At 33.5% G+C, this 15,867-nt stretch overlaps 1 protein-coding gene across 1 annotated transcript; it reads left to right on the forward strand.

Annotated features, from left to right (window-relative positions):
• The first annotated feature begins 14,919 nt into the window (after positions 1–14,919).
• Positions 14,920–15,867, forward strand: LOC127689753 (olfactory receptor 150-like). Its single transcript, XM_052189369.1, has one exon. The coding sequence runs from the start codon at positions 14,920–14,922 to the stop codon at positions 15,865–15,867; it is 948 nt and encodes a 315-aa protein (XP_052045329.1).

Genomic DNA, 15,867 nt, shown 5'->3' on the forward strand with positions numbered 1-15,867 from the left:
CATGTTGGCCACTCCACCCACCATGGTGGATCTGAAAGGGAAAATATTTTTTAACAGCAAAGAATGACACTTATGATACTTTTTTAATTGCATGAAAAAAGAAGAGACAGACTATTTAGAGTGGCAGACTGGTAGGCAGGGATCACCAGAGTAGATTATAACTTTGGACACACAACACTAGGACTCTGCCTGCAACAAGGAGCTCTGCAATACCACAGCAATCTGTGCCAGGGGACAACAGGTCACCCAGGGTTCCAGAAGGAGCACAACCCAACTTGTTCTATAAACCCACAATTTAGTTGATACCAAAACCACACAAAGATCTAACAAAGAAAGAGAAACTTAGACCAATTTCCCTTATGAATATTGATGCAAAAATAATCAATAAAATTCTTGCCAAACAAATCCAACAACACACAAAAACAATCACTCACCATGATCAAGTAGGCTTCATCCCAGGGATGCAGGGATGGTTCAAGATACAGAAATCCATCAATGTAATCCACTACATAAAGAAACTCAAAGAAAAAATTCACGTGGTCATTTTATTAGATGTTGAAAAAGCATTTGACAAAATTCAGCATCCTTTTTTGTTAAAGGTCTTGGAAAGAACAGGAATTCAAGACCCATACCTAAACATGACAAAAACAATATACAGCAAACTAGTAGCTAGCATCAAACTAGATGGAGAGAAACTTGAAGCAATCTCACTAAAATCAGGGATTAGACAAGGCTTCTCTCTCTCTCCATAACTATCCAATATAGTACTTGAAGTTCTAGCTAGAGCAGTTAGACGAGGAAAGGTCAACGGGATAAAAATTGGAAAGGAGGAAGTCAAATTACCACTATTTGCAAATGATATGATAATATACGTAAGCAATCCAAAAAATCCACTAGAGAACTCTACAACTGATAAACAACTTCAGCAAAGGGCCTGGATGTAAAATTAAATCAAGAAAATCAGTAGCCTTCCTATACTCAAATGATCAACAGGTTGAGAAAGAAATTAGGGAAATGACACCCTTCACAATAGCCACAAACAATATAAAGCATCTTGTTGTTACTCTAACCAAACAAGTGAAAGATCTGTATGACAGGAACTTCTTGTCTTTGAAGAAAGAAATGGAAGAGGACCTCAGAAGATGGAAAAATCTTCCATGCTCTTGGATTGGCAGGATTAATATAGTAAAAATGGCCATCTTGTCAAATGCAATACACAAATTCAATGCAATCCCGATCAAAATCCCAACTCAATTCTTCTTATATTTAGAAAGAGCAATTCAGAAATTTATCTGGAATAACAAAAAACCCAGGATAGCTAAAACTATTTTCATCAGTAAAAGAACTTCTGGGGGAATCAGGATCCCTGACCTCAAGCATTACTACAGATCAATCATGTTTAAAACTGCATGGTTTTGGTACAATGACAGGCAGGTAGATAAATGGAATAGAATTAAAGACCCAGAAATGAACCCACACACCTCTGGTCTCTTGATCTTTGACAAAGGAGCTACAACCATCCAATGGAAAAAAGATAGCCTTTTCAACAAATGGTGCTTGTTCAATTGGAGGTCAGCTTGCAGAGGAATGAGAATTGATCCATTCTTATTTCCTTATACTAAGCTCAAGTCCAAGTGAATCAAGGACCTCTACTAAAAACAGACACACTTAAACTAATAGAGAGGAATCTGGGGAAGAGCCTTGAGTACATGGGCAAAGGGGAAAATTTCCTGAACAGAAGACAAATAGCTTATGCTCTAAGATCAAGAATTGATAAATGGGATCACATAAAATTTCAAAGTTTCTGTAAGGCAAAAGACACCGTGAAAATAACAAAATGGCAACCAACAAATTGGGAAAAGATCTTTCCCAGCCCTTCATCTGACAGAGGGCTAATATCCAATATATACAAAGAACTCAGGAAAGTAGCCTCAAGAGAGCCAAATAACCCTATTTTAAAAATGGGATACAGAGCTAAACAATGAATTTTCATTTTCGAATATTGAATATCCGAGAAGCACCTAATGAAATGTTCAACATTTTTAGTCACCAGGAAAATGCAAATCAAAACATCCCTGAGATTTTACCTCACACCAGTCAGAATGGCTAAAATCAAAAACTCAGGAGAAAACAGGTGCTAGTGAGGATGTGGAGAAAGAGGAACACTCCTTCACTTCTGGTGGGGTTGTAAACTGGTACAACCTCTTTGGAAATCAGTCTGGTGCTTCCTCAGAAAACTGGGCATGATACTAGTGGAGGATCCCGATATACCACTCCTGGGCATATACCCAGAGGATTCCCAGCATGTAATAAGGATATATGCTCCACTATGCTCATAGCAGCCCTATTGAAAATAGCCAGAAGCTGCAAAGAATCCAGATGTCTCTCAACGGAGGAATGGATACAGAAAATGTTGTATATTTACACTGTGAAATAGAACTCAGCTATAAAAAATTATGAATTCATGAAATTCTTAGGCAAATGGGTCGAACTAGTGAATGTCATCCTGAGTGAGGTGATCCAATCACAAAAGAATTCACATGGTATAAACATGCGAAAGATCTGTATGGCAAGAACTTCAAGACTCTGAAGAAGGAAATGGAAGAAGACCTCAAAAAATGGGAAAACCTCCCATGCTCATGGATCGGTAGAATCAATATAGTTAAAATGGCCATTTTGCCTAAAGCACTATACAGATTCAATGCAATACCCATCAAAATCCCAACTCAATTCTTCACAGAGTTAGAAAGAGCAATTATCAAATTCATCTGGAACAACAAAAAACCCAGGATAGCTAAAACTATTCTCAGCAACAAAAGAAAATCTGGGGGAATCAGTATCCCTGACCTCAAGCAATACTACAGAGCAATAGTGTTAAAAACTGCATGGTATTGGTACAGTGACAGGCAGGAGGATCAATGGAACAGGATTGAAGATCCAGAAATGAACCCACACACCTATGGCCACTTGATCCTCGACAAAGAGGCTGAAAACATCCAATGGAAAAAAGATAGCCTTTTCAACAAATGGTGCTGGTTCAACTGGAGGTCAGCATGCAGAAGAATGCGAATTGATCCATCCTTGTCTCCTTGTACTAAGCTCAAATCCAAATGGATCAAGGACCTCCACATAAAGCCAGACACTCTGAAGCTAATAGAAAAGAAACTGGGGAAGACCCTTGAGGACATCGGTACAGGGAGAAAGTTTCTGAACAGAACACCAATAGCGTATGCTCTAAGAGCAAGAATTGACAAATGGGACCTCATAAGGTTACATAGTTTCTGTAAGGCAAAGGACACCATCAAGAGGACAGATCGGCAACCAACAAATTGGGAAAAGATCTTCACCAATCCTACATCAGATAGAGGGCTAATATCCAATATATATAAAGAACTCAAGAAGTTAGACTCCAGAAAACCGAACAACCCTATTAAAAAATGGGGTACAGAGTTAAACAAAGAATTCTCACCTGAAGAACTTCGGATGGCGGAGAAGCATCTTAAAAAATGCTCCACTTCATTAGTCATTAGGGAAATGCAAATCAAAACAACCCTAAGATTTCATCTTACACCAGTCAGAATGGCTAAGATTAAAAATTCAGGAGACAGCAGGTGTTGGAGAGGGTGCGGAGAAAGAGGAACACTCCTCCACTGCTGGTGGGGTTGCAAATTGGTACAACCACTCTGGAAAGCAGTCTGGCGGTTCCTCCGAAAACTGGGCACCTCACTTCCAGAAGATCCTGCTATACCACTCCTGGGCATATACCCAGAGGATTCCCCACCATGTAATAAGGATACATGCTCTACTATGTTCATAGCAGCCCTATTTATAATTGCCAGATGCTGGAAAGAACCCAGGTATCCCTCAACAGAAGAGTGGATGCAAAAAATGTGGTATATCTACACAATGGAGTACTATTCAGCCATTAGAAACAATGAATTCATGAAATTCTTAGGCAAATGGATGGAGCTAGAGAACATCATACTAAGTGAGGTAACCCAGACTCAAAAGGTGAATCATGGTATGCACTCACTAATAAGTGGTTATTAACCTAGAAAACTGGAATACCCAAAACATAATCCACACATCAAATGAGATACAAGAAGAAACCAGGAGTGGTCCCTGGTTCTGGAAAGACTCAGTGAAACAGTATTTGGCAAAACCAGAACGGGGAACTGGGAAGGGATGGGAGGGAGGACAGGGGAAGAGAAGGGGGCTTACGGGACTTTCGGGGAGTGGGGGGGGGGGCTAGAAAAGGGGAAATCATTTGAAATGTAAATAAATTATATCAAATAAAAAAAAAAAAAAAAAAAAAGAATTCACATGGTATGCACTCACTGATAAGTGGATATTGGCCCAGAACCTTGTAATACCCAGGAAACAATTCACGTATCAAATGATGTCCATGAAGAAGGAGAGGCCTCTGGTCCTGGAAAGGCACAGTGCAGCAGTATAGGGGAATACCAGGACAGGGAAAGAGAAGGGGTTCATTGGGGAACAGTAGGAGGGAAGAGGGCTTATGGGACTTTCAGGAAGAGGGGTTCCAGGAAAGGAGAAATCATTTGAAATCTAAATGAAAAATAAATAGAGTAAAAAAATAAAGAGAGACAATTTGACCATTGTGCTTTTTGGTTGTGTAATAACTTATGTTTGTCAGGTACAAGGACAAAATTGTATCATAAAGAAGAGGTGTTATTCACCTCTAAATCATCTAAACACATATAAATGAATAAATGAAAATCACATAAGTTTAACTGCATAAAAGAGTGTTCTCGGCCACAATGACCATAATTCTGATCATAAAAAACAATTAAAATGCACAATAGAGAGCTTCCATGACAATGTTTTTTTGAGTTTCTCTTCTGCAATGACATCTAAATTGCAGCCTCACTTAAATGGCTCTATTCAAACTCTAGGAGAAAAGTTAACAGTCAGACCCTCCAATATTTTTAACTTCTTATGATTATTGAGGAACAGATTTTGCTTTAAATGGAAAAATAATTTTCAAGATTATACTATGACTAATAAATTTAAAAATACTGTTTCAAATAATAAATTATTATATATGTATAGCATCTTAATTTTTTTGTTTTTTTGTTTTTTTGTTTTTGTTTTTTTTGTAGTTTTCTTTTTTTATTCGATATAATTTTTTATTTACATTTCAAATGATTTTCCATTTTCTAGCCCACCACTCCCCGAAAGTCCCATAAGCCCCTTTCTCTTCCCCTGTCCTCCCACCCACCCCTTTCTACTTCCCCGTTCTGGTTTTGCCGAATACTGCTCCACTGAGTCTTTCCAGAACAAGGGGCCACTCCTCCTTTCTTCTTGTACCTCATTTGATGTGTGGGTTATTGGGAAGCCATTTAAAATTGTATGTCATTTATTTCTCATTCTAGTTTTGCTTATCATAGAGCATTACTATGTGTTTGCTTGTCTTCTGCAATTAACTTTTATTTATTTATCTATTTTTAATTTTACATTTATGGGTCTTTGCCTGAATGTATGAACATGCTTGGTCAGAGCCTAGAATAGGGCTTGAGATCCCCCTACAGTATGAGAGTTGAAAAGTTTGTCATCTAATTAAGACACTAATCACCAAGCTGACAATGCTAGTTCAAGCCACAGGATTAGAGCAATGTTAAAAAAAAAAGCAACTTGTCCAATTGTTCTTTGACCACAGTGAGAGCACTATTTTACGAACACATACAAGTATAATTAAGATTTAAAAATGCATATAAACAACAAGTTGTGTTTGTCAAACAGATAGATTATACGTGACTCAAGGAGGTTTTGAATAAATCTGCCACATACATTTCAGTACAGATGTCTCTATAGAAAATTCCTGATATTTTCTCCTGGGTAAAACTTGTGTATAGATTATTCATTTGTACTGTGCATATATCTTTAAATTTAGAGTAAATTATAAGTTATTTTCCAAAGTAGGGAAGCACTTTCACACTGTACAGAAGACATGTGTGATGTCTGAATACTCTGTACCAAAAACTGGAACCCTTGCAACTTCTTAAACACATTGTACTAAGAGCTGTGTGATGGCTGCCTCTTTTTAATTTCAGTGTTGGTTAGTGATAAAGAGTATTTGATCTTCTCTAAGGATTAGTCACAAATCAACTATGTGTATATAGTACTTGGTAAGCAACCTTATCATACATGCAAAAACACGCTCTCACTATTTTTACCTTCCATTCCTATAACAACTTCCATCACACACACACACACAAACACACACACACACAAACACATATAGGTTATAATTTTTGAAACAGGTTTAATTTTTTAAAAAAATTATATATATCTTATTGCATTATAGAATATGTTGTGTGCACCTTCAATTGGTAATTTCATTTTCCTTTGTAAAAAATATCTCAATTTTAACAAATAGTTATAGTTTTGTTTTTCTTTAGTTTTATTATAAAATGTTCTTGTGAATTTTCTTTATAAATAATCAAACTGCTTTTAGATATCAAAAAATTTATCTAGTTTTTTCTTTCAGTTCTTTAAGCCTGAGCTTTTGTCCTCTGCCTATGCTGTAGATGCTACAAGGTTTCTTCAGAATTATTTTGTTGTGTTAGAAACAAAATTTAGATTTAATCAAGATTAAAATACTTTATGCATTTAATAACTCACTTCAAACACACTTAGGAATTTGCTTTGGTAGACACAGTTATTTTAATTCTTAGTGTTTAATGAAAAATATAACAATCAAGAGTCTTTATTTGCTCAGTATATGTTTCTTCTTTGTAATACCTGATAATTTACAAAAAGTTAAATTTATGTTGATTACTTGTTTAAAACTTGGTAGAATATTAGTAAGAGACACACTTATGAATTATTTATTTCCTTCTTGACTTAATCAAAGCTAGATGTTTTATGAAGTAGTTAACAATGATTTATTTTGTGCAGTTATTAAGTCAATATAAAATTAATAACAATAACCAGAAACATCACTGTTAAATGACTGAGTTTGAATAAAAATCAGGTATGATAACTTTGTGTCTCACCATTTAATCACAACTGATTCTGATCTTCTCAAGATAGAGGTCAGAAACAATGGATGGCCTAATTATAGATTAATCTATTCAGCCTATTGTATGATTGCCGTTACATGTGTTGTTTAATTTTAATAATGTTAAATATCAAACATCATGTCTGGGACATGACAATACTATTGCATTCTGGAACTCACACAAATCAGGTTGTTTACTAGGCTTATAGAAGACTGGTTCAGACAGCAGTCTGTTCTGGGCAGGGTAGATGCTCCTCCTGAAGCTCTATATTCCTCAGTGTGAGCTAATGTCTGCTAAAGGTATCTGAGAGAGGAACACAGATATTTTCTTGTGTTGTGAATTCATTGGTAAATTTTCCACACTCCAATGTATAATTCTGAATCATGACCATACACATGACTTTAGATAATCTTAATGGATAACCCAACAGAACAAAATAGAAACACAAAACTGGATGTGTGTGTGTGTGTGTGTGTGTGTGTGTGTGTGTGTGTGAGAGAGAGAGAGAGAGAGAGAGAGAGAGAGAGAGAGAGAGAGAGAGATGAAAGTAGGTATAGGAATGGAAGGTAAAAATAGGAGAGAATGTTTTTGCATGTATGAACATGAAAAGGGAAAATTTCATTAATAAACAGTATCTAATAACTTTATGTAAAATATGCCTTTGATAAAATTATGTAAAAATGAAATGCCTGTAAAGAAAATTTCTGATCATGTCTAGGGATGTGAGGACATTTAAGCAAAGACTTTTAGAAAGAGTTTTCTTTCAAAATTTCAGTCACTTTTACTCATTGACAGTGACTCTTAGAGATTTCCAAGACCCAACATAGCTTTCTTTTTTATTTTAATATAAAAATTTCTTCTGTTTTTACAATAGTACTGTTTATATATTCCAAACTACATTACTTCCTTCCATGTTCTCTCCTGCTTTAACTACTTATCAAATTCATGACACATTATGTTTATATGTATGTTTGTGTTTGTATACAATATACACATATACTCATGCATGTATACATTCATACATATATACATGTCCTGCTGAGACCATTTAGTGTTGCTTATATGCATTTGGGGCTGAACAGTGTGATTGGAGAACATATCTGAGAGCTTAACCCTTGGAAGACTGATTCTCCTTATCTCATCAGCCATTAAATGCCTATAACTATTGATTCAGGAATAAAGTTTTATAAGATTTTTCCCATCCTTGAAGTTTTCTCAAACTTTTTCCTGGTTGCTAAGTTTATTGTACCTTCCTAATATTAATTTTTATTAGCTCCTTTGTCTATGTGTTCTGTACCTGACTTGCTCATAAGACTGATAATAGGAAGAAAAACAGGGATAGGAATAATGCTTTGTTAACATTAGCCTGCTGCCTGCATATAAGCTAAATACTATCTCATAATCTAAAATATTATCAAAACGAAGGAACAAATTAAGCGAAACTTTATAGAAATTTTCTACTGTAGCTGAAGAACTTTTTTACATTTACTTTTTATCCTTTACCATCTTTCCTTTTTTAAAGTTATTTTATTTATTTACATTCCAGTCATTGACCTTGCCTCCATCCCACCTCCCACGTCCCTCATCCCATTCCTTGTCCCTCTTGCCTTCAAGAGGTTGATAGTCCCCCTCTACCAGGCCTCCTCCTTCCCTGGGGCCTGAAGGCTCTCTAGAATTAATTGCTTCTTTTCCCACTGAATGTATATAGCAGAGGTTGGCCTGGTCTGTCCTTAGTGGGAAAAGATCCCCTTTATTAAATTCTTAATTGTAAACACCTATATTTCATTTACTCAGCACTCTGTTCTTTATTGACTAAAGTCAGTCCATTATCATTACTCCTATGATGCCGGTGCAATTTGTGACATAGAAGAATGTCATCCATTAGTCAGAATGCATAGCTCAGTTCTATCTCTGTGCTTTTGCCTTTGCAGTATATCATCTGATCATTGTGTAATGCATTTAATTTCTTTGCCTCATATCTGATAATTCCTAGCTGTCATCAGTCATCATGTCATCATCCTCCATGCTCTATCTACTGAGTACAGATCCACAGCCTTTAGCACCCACAGGTCCCATAGTTTGTCTGCTGCTGTCTTTTTTTTTTTTTTCCTGGACAAAAGAAATTTCTTCTGAACAAAGTGTATTTTTGCTGTTCTTGTTGTTTGGAGTATGAGGAAGGACTATAAGCAACTTCAAGTGTTACCAGTCATATAATTATTGCAAATATATAATCACTTAAAATACATAACATAAAATTAGATAAGTGTTTTTAGATTCATACCTGGAAATATACTAAATATATACCCTATACCTGACACACACACACACACAAAACACACAAATATATGTTCTTTATTGACATATATGTGTGTGTGTGTGTGTATAATATTTTTGGGTGTGAATATGATGTACATATAGGAACAAGGAATTATATATATAATAATTTTCTATATATTTATAAGTGCATTTACTTCTTTTTCTTTTCTGATAGGTATACACTGTTTTTGTCAGAGTGCATACTGAGTATTGTTTACTTCCCTTTTCCAATAAACTTCTTATTGCTATTCTTGAAAATAGAAAGGGATGAACACATCATTCTTCTTTTGGGATGTAATCAACACCTTTAATGAGATTCAGTAGCTCTTGGTGGCATCTGTCTTAATTGTTACCTGAGTTCCTCCAACTCATCCTAATTTCCTCATATTACTTTTGTTGGGCAATTCTTGCGAATCATTTAAAATATTTATATTATCATTAATTGGTTTGGGAGAAATCTGGGTTTATTCAAATCGGGTGTAAATTTTCTCAAGTAAAATGACTTTGCAACTCCCTCATATAACCTAAGCATATTTGGTAGATGTCAATGAGAGTTATAAAGTTTTCAGTTGCTTACACTTCTCTTAAATTCTTTTCTTTTGAGAAAAATATTCTTTTAGAAAATTTCTTCAGTATTCTTAAATTTTTCAAATATATTTTAGTACTTGTAACATGGTTTTAGTAAGTCTATACTTTAAAAAGAATGAGGAATCCTCCCAGGGGCTACATTACACATCAGATAACCACTGGGGAATATATATTAACTATGATTCTTAATTTCTCCTGAGATGAACCTTGAGTGAAGACACTCTAGAGAGAGATAACTCACACTATTCTTTAATAGACAATCTCTTGGTATTGGTGCCTAGATTATAAGATGTTTATACCAGTCAACCTTTGTAGAACAGCAAATGACTGTGAGAACTGGATTTAAGGGATATTTCTTCAAATATTTGAGTATAATCTTTCCTTCATATGTTCCAGGCACTTTTCACTACAAGTGTAAAGCAGTAAATAATCTCTCAACATGGTGTTGTCTGTGAAGAAGCAAAGGTATGTTCAGACATATGTCTGTTCTACATAAAATCTTAGACTCCCCTAGTCTGTTCTACATTCTCTTGTTAATAGACATGTGTAATGCTTTATCTCTCAAAACACACTTTCATTTCTTGTTCCTCACTTACGCTTCAAGATACTATTTATTTTATTGTTTTATTAGTGTTTTTAATTTAAAATAGTTTTGGAGAGTGTATACATGAATAGTTTGTATTTACATCATTTAAGCATTCTCTCTCTTGTATACAACTCTTGACTCTCTCATAACTACTCTCAAATCACTAGCATTTAAAATTACTGTTACATATATACACATGTATTATATATATGTATATAATGTATGCTATATAATTTGCATTTTATATAATATTCATATTGTATATGTGTACATTCACATAATGTGATATATTCAGTCAGTATTACTCATGTTTGTATGTCTTTAGGACTAACCAGTTTTGGTTGAGTAACTGTCACGATTCAAATGATAATGGCCCACATAGACTCATATATATTGAATATTCAGATCCAAGATATGGATTATTTAAGAAAGGTTCAAAGATGTGACCCTTTTTGAAGAAATACTGCCTTGTAGAGGTGTGATTTGGCAGGCTGTTTAAGAAGCATTTGTGCTTGTGACCTTCTTAAAAGAATTGTGACCTTGTTGAAATTTGTTATTCAGAATGGGCTTTATGTTTTCAAAAGCCCATGGCAAGTCTAGTGTTGCACACTTTGCTTCCTGTTTTCAGATCAGGATACAGCTTTTATCTACTGCCTCAGTAACATGCTGACCCTCATGCCTCTTGCTGCCATACTCCCACTATCATAAATAGGGAATAAACCTCTAGAACTCAAATCAAACCACAATCTAAATGTTTGCTTTGCAAGTTAATTTGAACATGATATTTCTTCACAGCAATATAACAGAAAATTGTAGCTTTTTACCTATGGCCATGGTCTTGTGAGATTTTTCCCTATTAACCTTTTTCATGTTAACTGAAATCAGCTAAGGTACATCCAGACATTTTAATTTCCAGAGTACCCCTACACATTCTCCTAATCTTTAAAATATAAAATCAAAACAAACTCTTGTATGTGCGCTAATTTAAACTCAGGCAGTGTGATTATTTAACAATGATTTTGAAGCTGTTTGCTACTTTAACTTGTTCCCTAATTTTTAATTTGTATATTCAAGACATGGTATTAAATGTTACAAATGTTATTAAATATGGAATCAAATGTGCTTTATTGGTTATAACAATATATGTGTAGTTAATCATTCATTGACTGTAAAATGTGCAGCATAAAAGAATCATAAAATGTACCTGGTCTTCTGCATATATATTATGGCTTCCAGTTTAACGTTTTAATGGTTTTTCTATGTATGGGAATGAGTGGGCCTCTGATTCTTGTTTCTTTCTTTGGGATCCTTTCCTTCTGTTGGTTTGTCTTGTCCAACTTTAGTCTTATAATTTTTGTTTTCTCTTACTATGCATTACTTTGCTATTTTTTAAATTAATGATAGGTGAATATATAGGCAGAAGGGTAAAGAATAACAACTGAACTGTCATTTATTCTTGCTGGAAAAAGAAAAATCTGTTTTCTCACACAGTGAAACTGGATATATCAGCCACTTAATGACATGCTCATGTTCTTATATTAATTGTTGGTTGACAAACATATAGTGCAATTCATATTTTTGTGTGTGTATGTGTGTGTGTGTTTATTTGTTTAAATATGGTAGTTTTACTTGGAGAGGGATGATTTTATTTTGTTTTCTGGGTTTGGGTATGTTTACAATTGTACTGGGTTTTTGATTGTTTACTGAGAAAGATGTAAACTTGGCTTGGAAAGAAGAAAGGTTTGAGAAGGACTTGGAAGAGTAGAAGAACACAACCGAATATATTTAACTTTAAATTGTTTTAAATTACATAAAATTATTTAAAAAAATTGAAATATTTTTAGTTTTGAGATGTGCTTATTTTCTAGGCTATTATTGCTTTATTGTATTCATTTTAAGCTTTTACAAAAATTATTGAACAATATTATATAATTAAATACAAACCTTACCTTTAACAACTATAACAAAAAATATGTTTAGAATATAAGTATATGATATAATACAAAAGCTTAAAAAAGATGACAACTTATATCTGTGGCATATTCAGTAAACTTTTCTGTAATAATGTGTCATGTAATACATTGACAAAAAAGAAAGGAAATATTATTTCTTATGAGTCTCTAAAAATACCTTTGTCGATACAATTACCTGAGTTAGAAAAAGCATCATAGTGGCTGTGATCCTTTAGGACCTTTATAAATAACATATTTATTACTGTGTCTTCTTGTCTACATATGGTTTTCTAGACTGCACAATTCTAAAGAGCATATAATCTGTACATTTTATTTCCCTATCTTTAAGGTCACAAGAAACAATATCCTTGATACTTTGAAATTGTTTTTTATTATTGTTTCATTTTGAAATCCTAACTATATATATATTCAAATATATATATATATGTATATATATATATATATATATATATATATATATATATATATATATATATATATATATACTTGAATCATTATCAGCATGTAAGTATTCAGTACTTTGCCTAATATAATCAAAACAGTAGTTTAGTTGGGATCATTCAAAGTATTGATATATTTTTTAAAAGCAGAATTAAATATGTAGAACTAAGATACAAATGTTATTATGTACACAGTAAAATTGGATATTACTTGAATCACTTTGTAAACTATATCTTATAAAAATGATGTATTAAAGCAGGTTACTTTAGCTAACTCATTCATAGTTTCTATTAGAAAATACTATATACAAAAATATGATAGCATATTATATAATTCTTAATGTTCACTGTTTGTATTCCTTAAAATGGGAATTGAACTTACTGAAAAAATATTGATGAGCCTGGAAGCAACTTTACTATGATAAATAATCCAACAATAAAGCTAGAAATACTGCATAGATCCACTAATATGAATTATCTGTTACAATAAAGATCAGAGAGCCAGAGAATACAAGAGTGAGACATTGGGAGAATAAGATACATAATACATATATTTGATTATTTTGAAGGCTCTGGTAGTTTAAGTGATAAAGTTTTTCATCTGAATATCTTCAGGAAGATGTTCTGTGTAGTATCATGCTAAAACTTTAAAATAACACATTATATAATTCAAAATCATTTTCTTGTTTTAAATTCTTATTAAATATGAATTCTAGCATATTCTTACAAAAAATAATCAGACAAGCAAGAGACACTAATTGTTACAAGGAAACCTGGACAAATAATAAACACTTCAGTTATATTATTAGTGGTCTTGTTAAGATGAACATTTACAAAGTACATACCTATTAAATAATTTATTTTAAATATGTGTGGTTCTTTTGCTGATAGGAAAAATGAAACAATTCTTCCTTAAACATTTTGGGATTTTGTTTATGATGCATTTATATTTAAGATACATCTGACAAAATAAGCCAAAGATAAATGATAAAATGTCACAATATATGGTTCTCAGATTTTATAATAGAAATATACTTAAAAGAATTATTAAAATAAAAATGAGATCTTTGAACATAGGTATTTAGGAAAATAAGCTTTCTGGTATTGCTATATAAGCACTACGTCAAATGAGTATGAGTTAACATTATCAACCTGCAGTCATTGTAAAGCTTTTCCTTATGATTTAGAATTGATTCAAAGTGGGGACATTCATCCTTTGTGGGATATAGGCAACTACAACTGCTGAGTCAAATTAAAACAAGGATCAAACAATAACTCCAGGATTTCGGACTTGGTTTATTGGTTATTTTGTTCCTTTGAAAAGTCATGTTCAACTGTCCTGTGATTTCTGTTTCCTTACATTACATACATATGCTGTTAATTGCATATAAATTTGCCTTAGCTAATTCAGTGTTTTAAATATGTTTGATTATATTTATGTACTAGTAAATGTTAAATGTGCTTCATTTCTAATTAATTGGCTTTTAAGTTCAACTTTTGTGTTTGATTTCCACAGACAAATATCTAGAATTAAAATAAAGAGGCAAGTAACTCTCTTGTTCATTATTATAGTGTAAAACCTTCAATTCCTCCACCATTAACTGTAATTATTGCTATGGACCAACAAAAAAATGTTTATATCCTTTTACTTTATCCTGAAATAAAACACCTACCAAAAAGTTGATGTAAGTAAGTCATGAGAAATTTTTTAAACACTCAATTAAAAGTGGTAGAATGATTCATATATGGTAGGATATGTGTACCAATAATATTAGCTCTTATGACAGAAGTCACAAGTATGTGAATATGTTTAAGATTATTTCTTTGCATGTCTCCTTTTTCTAGGAAAAAACAATCTCTCACTTCTCAGATAAAAAAGAGAATGACAAATGATTGAAGATTAGAATTATGTTTTATAAGTCATTGAATGATAAAAAGAATACTCCAAAATGTAATTTTGTACAATTTTTTTACTTAGTGTCCAGAAATCAATGGAAGAAATAAATCATACCTCAGTGGCTGAGTTCATCCTCACTGGGTTAACAGAGAATCCAGAGCTCCAGTTGCCTCTATTTCTCATCTTCCTAGCAATATATTTGTTTACAGTTGTTGGAAACCTGGGCATGATAGTCTTGATTCTGATTAGTTCTCAGTTGCATACACCTATGTATTATTTACTCAGCAGTCTGTCTTTTATTGACTGCTGTCAGTCTACTGTCATTACTCCAAAAATGCTGTTGAACTTTATGACAGAGAAGAATGTCATTCCTTACCAACAATGTATAGCTCAGTTCTACTTCTTCTGTGCTTTTACTGTTTCAGAATGTCATATGTTGGCTGCAATGGCATATGACCGCTATGTGGCTATATCTAATCCTTTGCTTTACAATGTAACTATGTCCTATCAAGTCTGCTTGTTGATGGTAGCTGTGGTATATGGTGTTGGTTTACTCAGTGCTACAGTTCACACTGTCTACCTGCTAAGAGTGTTTTTCTGTAAGGCTAATAAAATAAACCACTACTTCTGTGATATTTATCCATTACTGGAGATCTCTTGCTCTAGTACTTTTATCAATGAAGTACTAGAACTCTCTTTCAGTGCATTTAATATTTTTGTACCAGCTATGACCATCCTTAGCTCTTACATCTTCATCATTATAAGCATTCTCCACATTCAATCCACTGGAGGCAGAGTCAAGGCCTTTAGCACCTGCAGCTCCCACATAATGGCTGTTGCAATATTTTATGGTTCTATAGCATTCATGTATCTACAGCCAGCTTCAGTAAGCTCCATGGACCAAGGGAAAGTATCATCAGTGTTCTATACCATTGTTGTGCCTATGCTGAATCCTCTGATCTATAGTTTGAGAAATAAAGATGTCAGAGTTTCCCTTAAAAAGTTACTACAAAAGAAAAGTTTCTTCAAAACAAAATATTAG

Source organism: Apodemus sylvaticus, chromosome 7 (assembly GCF_947179515.1).
Source record: "Apodemus sylvaticus chromosome 7, mApoSyl1.1, whole genome shotgun sequence".
NCBI classification, from domain to species: Eukaryota; Metazoa; Chordata; class Mammalia; order Rodentia; family Muridae; genus Apodemus; species Apodemus sylvaticus.